This window comes from Lutra lutra, chromosome 8 (genome assembly GCF_902655055.1).
Source record: "Lutra lutra chromosome 8, mLutLut1.2, whole genome shotgun sequence".
Taxonomy (NCBI): Eukaryota; Metazoa; Chordata; class Mammalia; order Carnivora; family Mustelidae; genus Lutra; species Lutra lutra.
Genome location: NC_062285.1, coordinates 124,522,264 through 124,537,230, shown reverse-complemented (window position 1 = coordinate 124,537,230; position 14,967 = coordinate 124,522,264). Strand labels below are relative to the sequence as shown.

The 14,967-nt window shown below is 38.8% G+C and overlaps 1 protein-coding gene across 1 annotated transcript in view; it reads right to left on the bottom strand.

Annotated features, from left to right (window-relative positions):
* UTP20 (UTP20 small subunit processome component) overlaps window positions 1-13,030 on the bottom strand; it is a 104,697-nt gene extending 91,667 nt beyond the window's left edge. Inside the window, 10 exon segments of the mRNA XM_047740132.1 lie at window positions 1,194-1,328; window positions 1,412-1,558; window positions 2,471-2,626; window positions 3,079-3,216; window positions 3,981-4,062; window positions 6,769-6,957; window positions 8,061-8,193; window positions 8,325-8,391; window positions 11,803-11,883; window positions 12,825-13,030. Of these exon segments, the coding sequence (XP_047596088.1) occupies window positions 1,194-1,328; window positions 1,412-1,558; window positions 2,471-2,626; window positions 3,079-3,216; window positions 3,981-4,062; window positions 6,769-6,957; window positions 8,061-8,193; window positions 8,325-8,391; window positions 11,803-11,883; window positions 12,825-12,869 (1,173 nt within the window). The 5' untranslated portion in view covers window positions 12,870-13,030.
* Window positions 13,031-14,967: the final 1,937 nt, after the last annotated feature.

Here is a 14,967-nt window from a genome sequence, read left to right as displayed (position 1 = left end):
AGAGTACTTTCCCCATTCCTGAAAATAAAATCATCTTAAACCTTCAAGGTCCTCTCATTTGCAAGCAGGAAGTGGTGGGACACTTGGCACAAGTTAATAGAGGCAAAAAGAACATGACTGCTGAATTTGCTACTGTGTGGAAGGACACATCCAGGTGTGACACTGGCACTGTACCCTTCTCCTTGGGAAAGCAGATGGAGTAAGGAAGTGGCAGGCACACTTCAACCAGTTTTCTGTACAAATGCTTGCCCTTTGGCTGCATGAACTTACTTACAAATGTTAGGGGCACTGGATTTTAGTGATGATGCTGGGTTCTGCCTAAGAGCTCCTCAGTTCTTTCCCAGAGACAGAGAATTACGAAAGGGCAGGCAGTACTATTTTATACCCTTTTTCCATGCAATATACTGCTGCACTGCATGAGTCTAGGAGGAACCTAACTGGTCTACTTTCAATCCCACAACCCTACAAACCATCTTCTAAACTCATTAAAATGCAAATCTTATCAAATCATTACCCTGCTTAACACTTCTCCAGGGCTTTTCACTACTTACAGGATAAAAGCCAACCTAACTTTGCGAAGCCAAGCAGAGTCTCGCTGGTATACGCCATACCTCCTCATGTGTCCATATACTCAGTAGGCAAACATTTCTGGATTTGTTTTTTTGTTTTTTTTTTTTTTTTCCATTTCTGGACTTTTTGATGCATCTTGTGCTATTCCCTCTCCAGCCATTTTTAACCCCTTCACTGACTGGCAGATGCTATTTAACCTTCAAGGACTATCCCAAATATAAGTCCTTTGGAAAGCATTCTTTGTCCCTCAACCCTGGGCAGAATTAATCATTATGTTTCAATATGACAACAACAGATTAATTCAACACATTATAATAACTCACTTCCAGGGCCCCACCTCCCTAACAATCAAAAACCACAGGTACCACAATGCCCACCCTGGAATACCTAGTCCATACCCAGCACATGGTAAGCTATACATGTTTGTTGAATATTTGCCATTTACTTTTTCACCTTTGGTTTTGCCACTTTCCATTATTGTGTGCAATTCACATCTCCTTGACGAGATTATAAATTCCCTGAAGGCAGAGTCTTTGCCACATTTCTTTTGTATTCCCCAGGAGGCTTACTCAATGCTAAATATCTTATTAACTACTCAATTAATATCTGTTGAAGTAAATTACTTTTTGTATGGTTTCTTTGATAAGGGTCTCCGGCAAGGAAACATTTTCACCCAGGATCAAAGCAGAAATTACAGCCAAGAGGGTCTCCCGGCAAGTTGTAGAAAGATTGGCTATTTGTAATGTTTGAGATAATACCTATAAAATAAAAGAAAAAACAGTGCACACTTAGCAATAGCTTTTAATGAACAGACTCTAAGCAAATGAAGCTGGGAACTCACCTTACAAACATCGACAGGTTTGGTTATCTTTGATCCGTTCCCATGTTTCACAAGTATCAAATATGTTTCTAACAACCTTCTTATCTGTTCAGAACTTTCCCCACAGTTAGTTGTGCTTACTTTTGTATGTAGATCTAGGAGTGATTCCTGCCAATGGGGAATTTAACAGAAAGAATAACTATAAAATATCAAACTTATCTGTTAATCCAATAATGAAAGTATTGGATGAAGCGGTTCAAATTTTCACAATTTTGAAAGAAAGACACACTTCCCAGAAGTCACTAAGGATAGTAATAGCTAACATTTTTGAGTGCACGGTTATAAAGTGCTTTATAAGTATTTACTCACAATCCTCATAGCAACCAGAAGGTAGAAAATATTACTGTCCCATAATCCCACCAGATGAAAAAACTGGGGAAGAGAGATTTAAGTAACTTTCCCAAGTCAGTGACAAAGCCAAGATTCAAACAGAAGCAGTCTGGCTCCAAAGGCTGTGCTCTTAACCATAGTGCTCTACTGCATCTCAAAATATCAAAAAAGTACAGGGGATAGAGAAGGGGGCAAAAAAGGGGAACAAAAATCCTAATTATGTGTGTAAAAGTATAAAGACAACAATTATAAAATACAATCTCCAGGAGTGGTCTGCTAAACTAAGAGCAAGAACAATCAACTCTCGGGCTCCTTATTACATACAAATCCTTAAAAATTACAACTTACTTATCCATTCCTCTGTTGAAGGGCATCTTGGTTCTTTCCACAGTTTGGCGACCGTGGCCATTGCTGCTATAAACATTGGGGTACAGATGGCCCCTCTTTTCACTACATCAACGGACAAATGGATAAGGAAGATGTGGTCCATATACACTATGGAGTATTATGCCTCCATCAGAAAGGATGAATACCCAACTTTTGTATCAACGTGGAAGGGGTGGGGGGGTGGGAGGTTGGGGGAACCAGGTGGTGGGTATTAGAGAGGGCACAGATTGCATGGAGCACTGGGTGTGGTGCAAAAACAATGAATACTGTTATGCTGAAAAGAAAAAAAAAATTAGAACTTACTTGCAAACATTCAAAAAATGTACCAAAATGTTCTTTGTAGATGTAGAACGTAGTTGATTTGACCATGTTTTTGAGTGTTTCTCCAACTAAAATCCATGGCAATTGAGTTTCTGTTTCAGTAACCGGTCCTAGTTTTTGTAAAATTAGTTTCACTGCCTGTAGGAATCCAATAATCATTAAAATGGACGTGTACACTCTTATTTTTAAGCATTATACTCTTATTTCCCACTCTGATTATTCCCCACTTTGATTAAGCTATATTAAAATCTGATCTGGAATGATCAAAGATATGGCAGCTTTGATGGTTAACTACATGTCCCATAAGGAATTTTCAAACTAGGAGGGAGAATTTTATCATCCAAATGCTCACTCCTTGCTCATTAATCAATTTATGTTATCTTCTAGGATCCAAGATAAAGAAAACAGTAATAATTTTATAAGTAAATATACCTAATCACCTAAAGCCTAGGTAAGCATTGTTATTAAAGCCCTAATGCTTCCCACTAGTGCTTTTTATTTATTCCAGACTATCCTCCCTCCATACTATTTACATAAATCTTGTCCATTTTCCTTTCATACAGACTCAAAAGATCTTCCCAGTCATTTACCTTCCCTGTACAGGAATGAAACATGTTTCTAACTCCTTTGCACATTTCAAAGAGCAACTGTCCAACTCCTTCTACCTTTTCCGGATGTTCATCAAGATCAAGAAACATTAAATTGAAAAGTGCATTTTTATCAGAAACCTAAAACACATAAAGGAAATGGAAAATTATATTTACAACACAAGAAATCCAAATGAAGACATATTATTTACTGTTGCACAGGTTCATAGTTAAATGTAATTAGGATAAAATTCTAAAAGGAAGAGACACTTACAGTGATTTCAAACTTTTCTAATAGTATATCACTTCTAATTTCACACATAGCACTGATTCAGTGAAATAATGTACAGGTCTGTGCCACGAAAAACTACATAAAGCAACATTCTATCTTTCGAAGTAAATCATACACTTATGAGTAGAAAAGTAATTAATACCAGTGTTTCTGTTTCATTACAAGAATCCTCTAAAATTTACTATGGAAACACAAGCGACATCATGATAAGAGTTTCTTCTGTGAAATTACTATAAAAGTTTCTATTACTCTCACCATTCATATATTTACTGACTTGAATTAGAGGGTACTTCTGATATTTATACTGAAAGCTACCATAAGCCTAAATAACAATAAAACAGTGACTCAAATTATTTCACATTAGTGAGCAAAGACAACCTAAACATGAAATAAAATAGTAAAGATTTCTTCTTATATATATGTTATATTATATATTAATGTTTTCATATTTCATAATTCATTTATCATATTTCATAATCTATATAATATATAGATTATATTATCTATCTATCTACCTATATTAGTCCATGCAACCGCATTATAAAAGATATGTTTCTGTTCATCAGATTCTTGAGAATTAATGAGCAATAAACATATAAGATATCAGACTAACCTTTCTCATCAAAAAAGTGAAACTTTCAGCGGCAAAATTTCTTATATGTAGTTTTTTATGAGCCAGGAGTGTACTATACATGCTACAAATGAGAAAATACGACATGTTTATTAACATTTTAATAAATACACACTCCACATCAACTCTATGTCCAACACTGAGCTAGGTATATGAGGAATACATTGCCAGTATAAAGCAAGTGGTTTAAAATCTCGTTCATTTACCAAGACAGAAGATGAAGATAATAGAAAAGAAAAATCTATTGGTGGTACAGATCTTACAGAGAAGACTCCATGAATAGCTAAAACTTGTAGTGATTCCTGAATGATGAAAAGAATTCAGGTGGGTACTGGCGTACATATGATTAGAGATAAAAGTGAGAACAAAGGCAGGGTGCGCAGAAATGATCACAGTCAAAGGACAAAGAAGCCAGTCTGTCTGAAAGGAAAAGGGTGGTGAGGTTGAGGATGACTGCGGCAGGTAAAGCCACCCCAGGTAAACAGGTAGCTCTGAACACCAGAGGAATCTAGACTTTAGCTTCTATCTATGTCAGCACTCACTCTGTGTTACTTCCTCTAACCAACACAACCCCATGGAGCATAGGTACTATTATCCCCATTCCACAGATAATAAGCCCAAGACAGAAAGGCCAAGCAACCTGCTCAAGGTCATAAAGACACTTAGCTGTAACTAAATAATTACTTGTATAATCTCATTGTTTAAACTGGTCACATGGTTTAAGCATGGTCTCCTATTTTTGCCATATTCTCAGTATCTGGCCCACAGAAGGTACTAATAAATATTGGCTGAGTGGGAAATGAGTGTTTTGGAGAGATTAATTTAGTAACAGTATGCAGGATGAAATAAATGAAGATGCTGGCAGTCCTACCAGAAAGCTGCTCAAGTCATACGAGCATGGGTGAACAAGGGCATGAAAGAGGCTTATGGTAGAGGGAAATGCTGAAAGATGGATCCAAGAGGCATTTCAAGAGTTCTTACAGTGGAAGCCAAGAACTTACAGTGCCCACAAGAACCTTATATGATTGGGACCCTACTAATAGAGTGTGGCACCACCTAATTACCCTCTGCTTATACACACTGCCCCACGGCCCAGGACTCCTTGCTCTTCCTTGCACATGCCAGGCATGCACCTAGGATGTTCTCCTGCTAATCTATAAAGTTTGCCCAAAGAGGGATTTTTATCTGTTTTATTTGCAATTGTATCTCAAGTGCTGAACACATAGGTAGTGTTCAATAAACACTCACTGAACTGAGTTGTCATTCTCCTCATGTCATCTCAGGCATTTTATCATCTAACATCATAAGAAGGCTGAGTATGGTACAATAAGATATTTTTGAAGAGAGACCACATTCATACAACTTTTATTATGGTATGTCGTTATAACTGTTCTAGTTATTGCCATTAATCTCTTACTTGCATTTATGAATGATACTTTATCATAGGTATGTGTGTGTAGGAAAAAACATAACCCATAGAGGGTTTAGTACTATCAATGCTTTCAGGTATCTACTGGGGATCTTGGAACATAAACCCCTGACATACTGCACACTGCCCAATGATCTTGCTGGTTTTGAATGAAGTAATCTTGGTTTCTAATACATTTTACCAAAAGCTTCATAGAAAACTAGTAAAGGCTGAAAAAATATTTCTTTCTCATTCTTTGTTCAAAGTGGGGTAAAGGGAAGGGTGGCTCAACAAAGGGGAGGGTGAAGGGGGGGTGGTACAAAAACAAAATCAACAGTTCTATCCCATACTGACACCTATACTTAGGAGGAGGGCATAAATCTTCATGTTCTGTGGCAACTAAAGTATGCAGAAATAACCAGTAAACCAAGGGGAAAAATCCGTCAAGTACCTGACTGAAATTGACTATAATCCATCTTTTTTCTTAAGCAAGAAAGCGACTATGGGATTCATCCTCTTTCCCTGTTCACATTTGCTCACAGCGTTCCCTGAGTACCTCTTTTGGCTTAATAAATATGTTAGGGGCTAGGTAAATTCAGATACTTAAGACTGGATTCTTGAAGAATTCAAGGTTTATAAAACACATCATTACACTGTGAACAAACAAATATAACAGAAGTTGTGTGATGTAAATGTGTAGAATGCCAGAAAGGTTCAGAGTACAAAGTTTTCACTTTAGGGTAAGGTGCCCAGAAATATCTGTGGAGGTTATGAAAACCAAGCTTGACTTTGGTGATGAAGCAGGATTTCAGTAGCTGGAGATAAGAGAAGATCAGGTCAATGCAGACTAATAGAACAGACTATGGACCACTATGGCTGGAGAACCAATTTCGTATAATTAGAGACTGAGTTGGAAAGGCAGTGTGGAGTCTGATCTGTCAGACTCCCAAGGAACAAAACAATAAACAAGGACCAAAACAATAAAAAAAGCATGTCAGAATTATGCAGCCATATCAGCAGGTAAACATGATGGATACTGTGCACATTTTAACTAAACATGGGGTGGGAGTGTGAAATCCTTGTTGTCAGTATTGATAAAAGACTGTACTTGACCAAAAAATAAAATCTTGACATGGAAGACATTAGGAGAAGGAAAGGAAAAGTGAAGGGGCAGGGAATCAGGGTGGGAGACGAACTATGAGAAACCTTTTGGGATGATGGAAATGTTCCTAAACTGATTATGGTGATATTTGCACAATTTTATAAATTTACTAAACAGCACTGAATTGTAAATAAGATAAAAGAAAATTTAAAAGTCACAAACCCCTAAACCAAACTGTATTACAGAGAGAAAAGGGTCACCTGTATATATTGGACATGTCCTTCACCATTAGTCTCCACAGGTACTTGTAAAGATAGGACAGTGAAGTGAAAGCCCATTCTAGTAACTCTGTGTCCTGAGTCTCCAAGATTGAGGTGATAGTCAGGAAAAAATCCTGAAAATGTGGATAGAAGTCCGTCTGCAGATCTCGTGCCAACTGTACAACCAAGCTGGATTAAAAATAAGAAGTAACTGATCAAGGCATGTGTATCAAAAAACAAAGTCTGTAAATCTATTTCACAAATGATAGCAGGTTGCCTATGATCTCAGGATTAATTTAACCTTCCAAACTAAGTCTTAAGAGATGTAAAACATTTTTCACATTTTAAGAGTTTAGCAAAGTGGGGTGCTTGGGTGGCTCAGCTGTTGGGAGTCTGCCTTCAGCTCAGGTCAAGATCTCAGGGTCCTGGGATTGAGGCTCGCCTCGGGCTCTCTGCTCAGCGGGAAGCCTGCTTCTTCCTCTCCCACTCCCCCTGCTTGTGCTCCCTCTCTCGCTGTGTCTCTCTCTCTGTCAAATAAACAAATAAAATCTTTCAAAAAAAAAAAAAAAGAGTTTAGCAAAGAAATGAGGCTGGAGCAAGAAGGTGCACTTCATCACAAGTTACACTCAGTCATTCCTGTAGTGTGAAAAAAAAATGGGGTCTTCTTAAACATATAAAACAGCAAAAAAAAAAAAAAAAAAGGATACCATTAAGATTCTGCTTTTTGGTAAAGCACTAATGTTCTAATCTAACAGAAAAGGCAAATTCTTGTTTTTAAATTCAAACACCAGATCAAGGCAAATGTAGCTATAAAACAACATTTCTTAGTTGTTTTTTTTTAATATTTTATTTATTTATTTGGGGCAGAGAGAAATCATGATCACAAGCAGGGCTGGTGGAGGAACAGAGGTAGAGGGAGAAACAGGTTCTCCATAGGGCAGGGAGCCCAACACAGGGCTCGATGCCAGAACCCAGAGATCATGACCTGAAATGAAGGCAGACGCTTAACCAACTGAGCCACCCAGGTGCCTCTTTTAAAGATTATTTATTTGAGAGAGAGAGCAAGCCCGGGAGAGAGTGAGCACAAGCGGGGGACAGGTGCAGGGGTTGGGGGAAGAGCAGACTCCCCACTGAGCAGGGAGCTTGACACAGGGCTCAATCTCAGGACCCCGGTGATCATGACCTCCACCGAAGACAGTTGTTTAACCAACTAAGCCACCCCAGCACCCTTTAAAACACAACCTTAAAATTCAGGTAAGTGTCATTGGGCTTTCTCTCAACATACTACTTACTCCAAAAGGGGCTGATAGGCGAAACTGTTCTTGATTTGCAGATGAGTCTTCAAACTCTGAACTATCTCATTTTGATGATAGACCAACTGATTGAAGGACTGGCATTTGTCAATAACTTCTTTGTAAAATTTGCCTGGGTTTAAAAAAAAAGAGAGAGAGAGAGAGAGAATATGTTCTGCTTTTCTACCATACCATTATTTAGTTGTTTTAAACACATAAAGTGCAAATGATGGGAGAATAAAATAGAAACAAAATGGAATATACCGAAGTGTTCTGTAAGGTTCAATTCTCTCCATTTCAGCAGACCCTCAAAAAAGTAGGTTTCGACTTCCTGTCAAGATTAAAGCAGTCCATTAATTTGGCAACTCAAAACCTATGATCAAAGTAAATAAGAATAATGAAACAGTAATACCTTGAGACAATGATAATAGTCAAGAGTTTAAAAATATTTCTTATGAAGGGCATTAACTAACAAACTTAAATAGTAATCAGCTGTACAATATAGGCATATGATTTATAAAAACAATATTTTATTAATTTGGTTGTAGCAAATACTTCTCTAAAACCCAAGTAATAGCCATACTAAAGAGAAAAATTTTTTTTTCTGTTTTCTACACTTTTAGGCCCAGGAAAAAAAAAAGGTGCTCTTAACAGTTCTTTCATTCTGCTTTTAGAAATATGAATTATAACCTTGTGGGTTAGTACTCTGGCAATTATTAAAATGAAAAAAAAAAAAAAAAAAAAAAAAAGGAAACCAACAAAACAGGTATGTGCTCTGACCCATCAATTCCCATTCTGGAGTATTTCTTATAAAACTTACAAAACATACCAGTATGAAGATGTTTATTCAGCTCTATTGTAGTGGGGGAAAACACCAAACACCCTAACTATGCAACAATAGGAAAATGCTTAATGTAACCTATGGCCCATAAATACTCAGGTACATTATACAGCTATTAAAAAGTTCTATCTATATTGAATTAGAAGGATGTTGATGATAAACTCTCACAGTGATAACAGCAAGAAACATAATAAAGCAAATCGGAGGAACCAATTTTTTTAAAAAGACTTCTATAAATACACATATTTGCACATATCATGAGAGAGAGAAGTATAGACGAATACATATATACCAAAATGTCAATATTAGTTTCTTTGACAATAAGGAATGGGAGGGGTGAGATAACAGGTTTTTTTCTAAGTTCACCTATGTTGTCATGTTATTTAACTTATTACCACAGTATATATTACTTTATACTTTATTTCTTTAAAGATTTTATTATTTGACAGAGAGATCACAAGTAGGCAGAGAGGCAGGCAGAGAGAGGGGGAAGCAGGCTCCCTGATGAGCAGAAAGCCCAATGCAGGGCTCGATCCTTGGACCCTGAGATCATGACTTGAGCGGAAGGCAGAGGCTTAACCACTGAGTCACCTAGGCGCCCCTACATTATATTTTGAAAAGTAAATCAATAAATTATTACCCTGTGTGTATGTGTATGGAGAGAGAGTTCAAATTAGTATACACACAAACAGCATGCCAAATTTTCTACGATCTCAAAATATGTCACTTTCCCTTTGCATTGTGATTCATAGCCCCTATGGGATGGAGTTTGCTTCCTCACTCCTTGAATCTGGCCTTGCTTTTCTGACTTCCTTTGACCATAACGTGCAATGGAAATGAACATGCAACCAGCAAAGTTAGGTGTTAAGAGGCTTTGTAGCCTCTGCTTTTCCTCTCTCGAAAAGAACCTACCACCATGAAAAGAATCCTAGTCTAGCTTATTGGAGAATAAGAGACCATGAGGACAACCAAGACTAACAAGCCCCAGTCAAATGTGATTGAGACCACTGAGGACCATCCAGTACAAGATCCTATCCTAGACTCTATTCTCTATTAATTCAACATTCTACCTCTTACTCATCTATGTCTCTTGTGGCTTAAACTATAAACCATCTACTGAACACTAAATCTGTAATTCAACCTCCAAAGTCACCTGTACTCTTCCAGATCCATATATTCAAATATCTTTTGGATACCATCATCTGGATGATGGCATACCAAATTCAGTAGGTATACCAAATTCAACAACCAAATTCAACAAGACCCAAATGGAACCAACCCTGTGCTTCTCTTCCTATAAATCTATCTTGGTAAGTTATGTTTTCGACTACTCAGTTGTTAGAACAAAAACCTTAATTCCCTTCCTCCCTTCATAACCAGCAGGTTGTAAGTCCTATCCTACTTTTTTAATATCTCTGGAATCCTTCCCTTCTCTCCCTCTTGACTGCTGCTACTACAATAATTTCTTACTTATGTAACTACCATATCCTCACAACTGGTTGTCCTGACTCCAATCCTACTCTTTCTTCCACATTAAAGCAGAAAGATCTAAAACTTAGACCTGATCATGTCACTCACTGACTTAAAATCCTTATAGTCCTAGAATGACATCCTACAGCTTCAGGATAAAATGTAAACCTAGCTTGACATATGAAGTCCTTTATGCTCCTTGACTATATCTTCACCTTTATCTCTCACCAGGGTGTCCCTCCCCAATCCCAGTAATCATCAATACACATAAACATTACACATACAATTATAAGCACACTGAAATGTTCTGCAGTTTCTTGAATGTGACATGCATTTTCTAGTCTGTTTATACAGGCTTCTCTCTCAGCCTGAACCAGCATTTCCTGTCTTCTTTGCCATGCTAAATACAAATAACAAGACTCAATTCAGCTATCATCTTGTCTACATTACCTTTTCAACACTCCACCCTATACCCACAAGGAATTTAGGTTAGGCTCCTTCAGTATGAGTTGCCAAAGCCTTATGTGCTTACCCAGATCACATCAGTTAACACACTAAATTCACAGACTGGGGGCGCCTCGGTGGCTCAGTGGGTTAAGCCTCTGCCTTCAGGGTCCTGGGATGGAGGCCTGGGCTTTCTGCTCAGCAGGGAGCCTGCTTCCCCCATCCCCTTTCTCTGCCTGCCTCTCTGCCTACTTGTGATCTCTGTCAAATAAATAAATAAATCTTTAAAATAAAAAAATAAAGAAATAAATTCACAGACTGGAGATAAGACATCCAAAAAGACAGTGAGTAGTGACTACAGCCAAGTGAAGAACTGTAAGAATTGAAAATGAGTCCCTTAAGTTCAAGGCATGATATACAGGACCTTAAAAGGCTAACGGAGGAACAATGACTTCATGTAGCAAAACAAGATTTTTCAGTAGAGGTGTGACTGAGAGCATGGTTAGAACTGGAAAAAAATACGTGGTTTAGCCCCCTTCTTTTTATAAAGGAGGAAACTAAGCCCCATGAAAGTGATGTGCTCAGTCTCTTTAAAATGGCAGCTTCAGGAATATGAATCTGCAGCACAGCTCAGAATACACATGGGAAAGGAAGAAGCTGGAATCACAGAAGTCACCTAAGTGTCAAGTTAACTGTCCAACACAGCATCACCCAATAGAACTTTCTACAGTGACGGCAATGTTCCATATCTGCACTTGCTTAATATTGTAGCAACTAGCCACATATGGCTACTGAGTCCCTGAATTTTTAATTTACTTTAATTTACATTTAATTTGCTGTGTGTAGCTACTGTATAAGATCACACAGGTTTAATGCATTTCATGTAAATAAAGGAATGGCCTGAAAAACAATTCACTTATACTAAAAGGAGAGACTAAAAAACCAACTACGAATACTAGAAGATTAGCTAATACAATGTTCTCTTACCTCATCATAGCTTGCGGTTCTATCAATCCGGTGAATAATATCAATATTCACATTCCCCAGCCGTTCAGCAAATGTAAGAAACTGTTGGGGGATATTTAATATACAATCATCATTTAATACTTATCACATCTTGAATACCTGTTTTGAGTACTGTATAATAATCACATGTTGACAATTTCCTTGCGCAAAGTTTAAAGTTTCAATAAGCTTGTACTATAAGACAGTACTCTTGTACTATCATTAGAAATAATGGTTTGCTTTGCTTGCAATTTCAGACTTGTATTTTCAATCAATCATAAAATATATAATTGTGTTTTGTAACTAGAAGCAGACATCACTGATGAATCACCAAAGTGTAAGAACAAACTCAAAGACACAGTCTTAAATGCCCTGCACCACTTTATGAAAATAATTAAATACTTCCATGAATGTATTTGCAAAAGTTCAATCATGTCATTTCAAATAAAATTTCCATGCTAGATTGTGGTGCACCCAGGTGAAAGTTGGCGATGTGGCCTCGCCAAATGTGTTAGGTTTCACAACCCGCTACAAGCACAGGGGTCTGGTTAAGCCGTTGCAGCAATAGTGTTTTAAAACATACAGATAAACGGTTGTACAGTAACAAAATAATTCTAAGGGAACAAATAGAAAGTGATGTCACAGCCGTTAGCTGGCATTCACTCATTTCCTCCCGCCGGCTCGCCCCCCAATTTAGTCTTTAAGGATAAAAGAGAAGTGGAGAACATCTCCTAAGCACTTAAGTCTAAGACCATGCATTTCACTCTGGACTAAGGAAATTCCCAGGCAGGCCAGGCCCCCCAAACCACGCGCGAAGTCGGCTATCCAGACGTCTTTCCCCACCCTATGTTTACTACACCCGGAAAGTCTCCCTCCTTTGCCAGATAAGGGACTCAGGCTCGGCCCAGAAGACTGAAGCCCCGAGAATCCCGCTCAGACCCGGTAGCAAGGCTGAGGCAGCAGGGACCCACACCACGGCTCTGGGCCCAAGACTCTTTGCTCACCCGGTATGTGTTCTCGGTCTTGTGGGAAACGGGCTTTATCTTCATGGCTGCAGAGAGGCAGGGGCCCGCGAGGACCTAGGTCGCGGGGGGAGGGTATGCAACGGACGGTACGAAGGGAAACTAGCTCACACACTCGCACTCCCGGATTCCCTGATGCTCAGACTTCATCACGTGCGGCTTATGCCTCTGGGCGCCGCCATGTTGAAGGCGGGGAGGAGACTAAAAAGATCACGTGGGCGGAAGAAGTGACAGAGCAGGCGCAGCCTCCTGGGAACCCCCGCGAGGAAGCGGAGAGCTGTCGTGGGTGCTAGTGTAGAGTTCTTTTTGTCCTTTCAGTTAAGATTTCTAGAAAAACGTGTATTTTTTATTATAAAAGAAAACAAGCCAGTCCGCATTGCTAGCTAACAGTCATTTCCCTTCAACTATGCACCCTGCAAGGTTCTTTACATCAATAATTTCATAGTAAGGCTCATTGTGAACGCTGCATGAGCATAATTAAGGAGCATATTTTTAAACCCCTTTGGATGCGAAGAAACAGGGATATGCAGCTGGTAAGTGGTAGTCTAGCAGAAGTCTCCGAGCCTCAAAGACTGATACTCTTAACCACTATCCGTTCAAATAAAATTGAAAAACAGAAAAGGAGTTTTAGGGGGGAAAATCTTATAATTTCGTGTTCAGTCAGTTGATATTTCGGTATTTTTCCTATCACTCTTATCTTGTGAAAGATAATTGTACAAACAGTTACATGTTTGGTTTTTTTTTTCCCACTTACTCACTCAACAAGTATTTCTTGAGAATCTATGGGCCATGCCCTGTTCTGTGAGCTGAATAAGACAGACAATAATAATATTACTATAATTCTGTTTGGAGGTATTTAGTGAGATGTTTACATCTTACACATGGAGAGATGTTAAGTAGACAATTGAATATATTCCTGCCCAGAGTTCAACGTATAGGTCAGAGCTGGAGGTGTGGCTTAAATGCCTTAAATACTCGTCACTGCTGAACCATGTTGGGTATTTAAAGCCACAGAACTGGTTGAGATCATTTAGGGAGAAAGTGATGAAAAGGAGGATGAAGAAGACCCAGTTGGACCTCGGAGTGCTCCAACATTTAGCAATGGACTGGAAGGGGAATGGGATGGAGAGTCAGTGAGGTAGATACAGACTAGTCTTGGCATGGAAGAAGAACCAGTGGTCAACTATGCTGAAAGCCCAGACTAGGAAAGTGGCTGCTGGATCTGACAAGGTGAAGGTCGCTGGTGACCTCGACAAGTACAGTCCAGTGCTGAAGAAAGGAAGCAAAATATGCATGGATTGTGGAGGAAATTGGGTGAAGAAGTGAATTAGGTGTAACACTTTTGTATTATTATTAGCATTATGACATCAGTATTTTCTATGTCATTATGGGGTTGTTGTAAATATTTTTAATGGCTCCATAGCATTCATGGATATTATTTTAATGTGGATTTTTAAAATTAAAAAAAATTTTTTTTATTAACATATAGTGTATTATTAGCCCCAGGGGTACAGGTCTGTGAATCAGCAGGTTTACACACTTCACAGCACTCTCCATAGCACATACCCTCCCCAGCATTCATGGATTTTTTTTTTTTAAGATTTTATTTATTTGACAGAGAGAGAGAGATCACAAGTAGGCAGAGAGGCAGGCAGAGAGAGGAAAGCAGGCTCCCTGCTGAGTGGAGAGCCCCACGTGGGACTCGATTCCAGGACCCTGGGATCATGACACTTAACTAACTGAGCCATCCAGGCACCCTGGATTTTTAAAAAATAAAATAGAGAGGTGCCCAATATTTGGCTGGCTTCCAGTAAGCTAATTGGCTTTTTTTTCTTTCGGTGGTTCTTCACCTTAATGCATCACCAATCTCTCTCTTTTTTTTTTTTAAGATTTTATTTATTTATTTGACAGACAGAGAGAGATCACAAGTAGGCAGAGAGGCAGGCAGAGAGAGAGGAGGAAGCAGGCTTTCTGCGGAGCATAGAGCCTGATGCGGGGCTTGATCCCAGGACCTTGGAACCATGACCCGAGCTGAAGGCAGAGACTTTAACCCACTGAGCCACCCAGGCACCCCAATGCGTCACCAATCTCTTAAGGAAGTCTGTAAAAGCTGTAGACCTTCTCC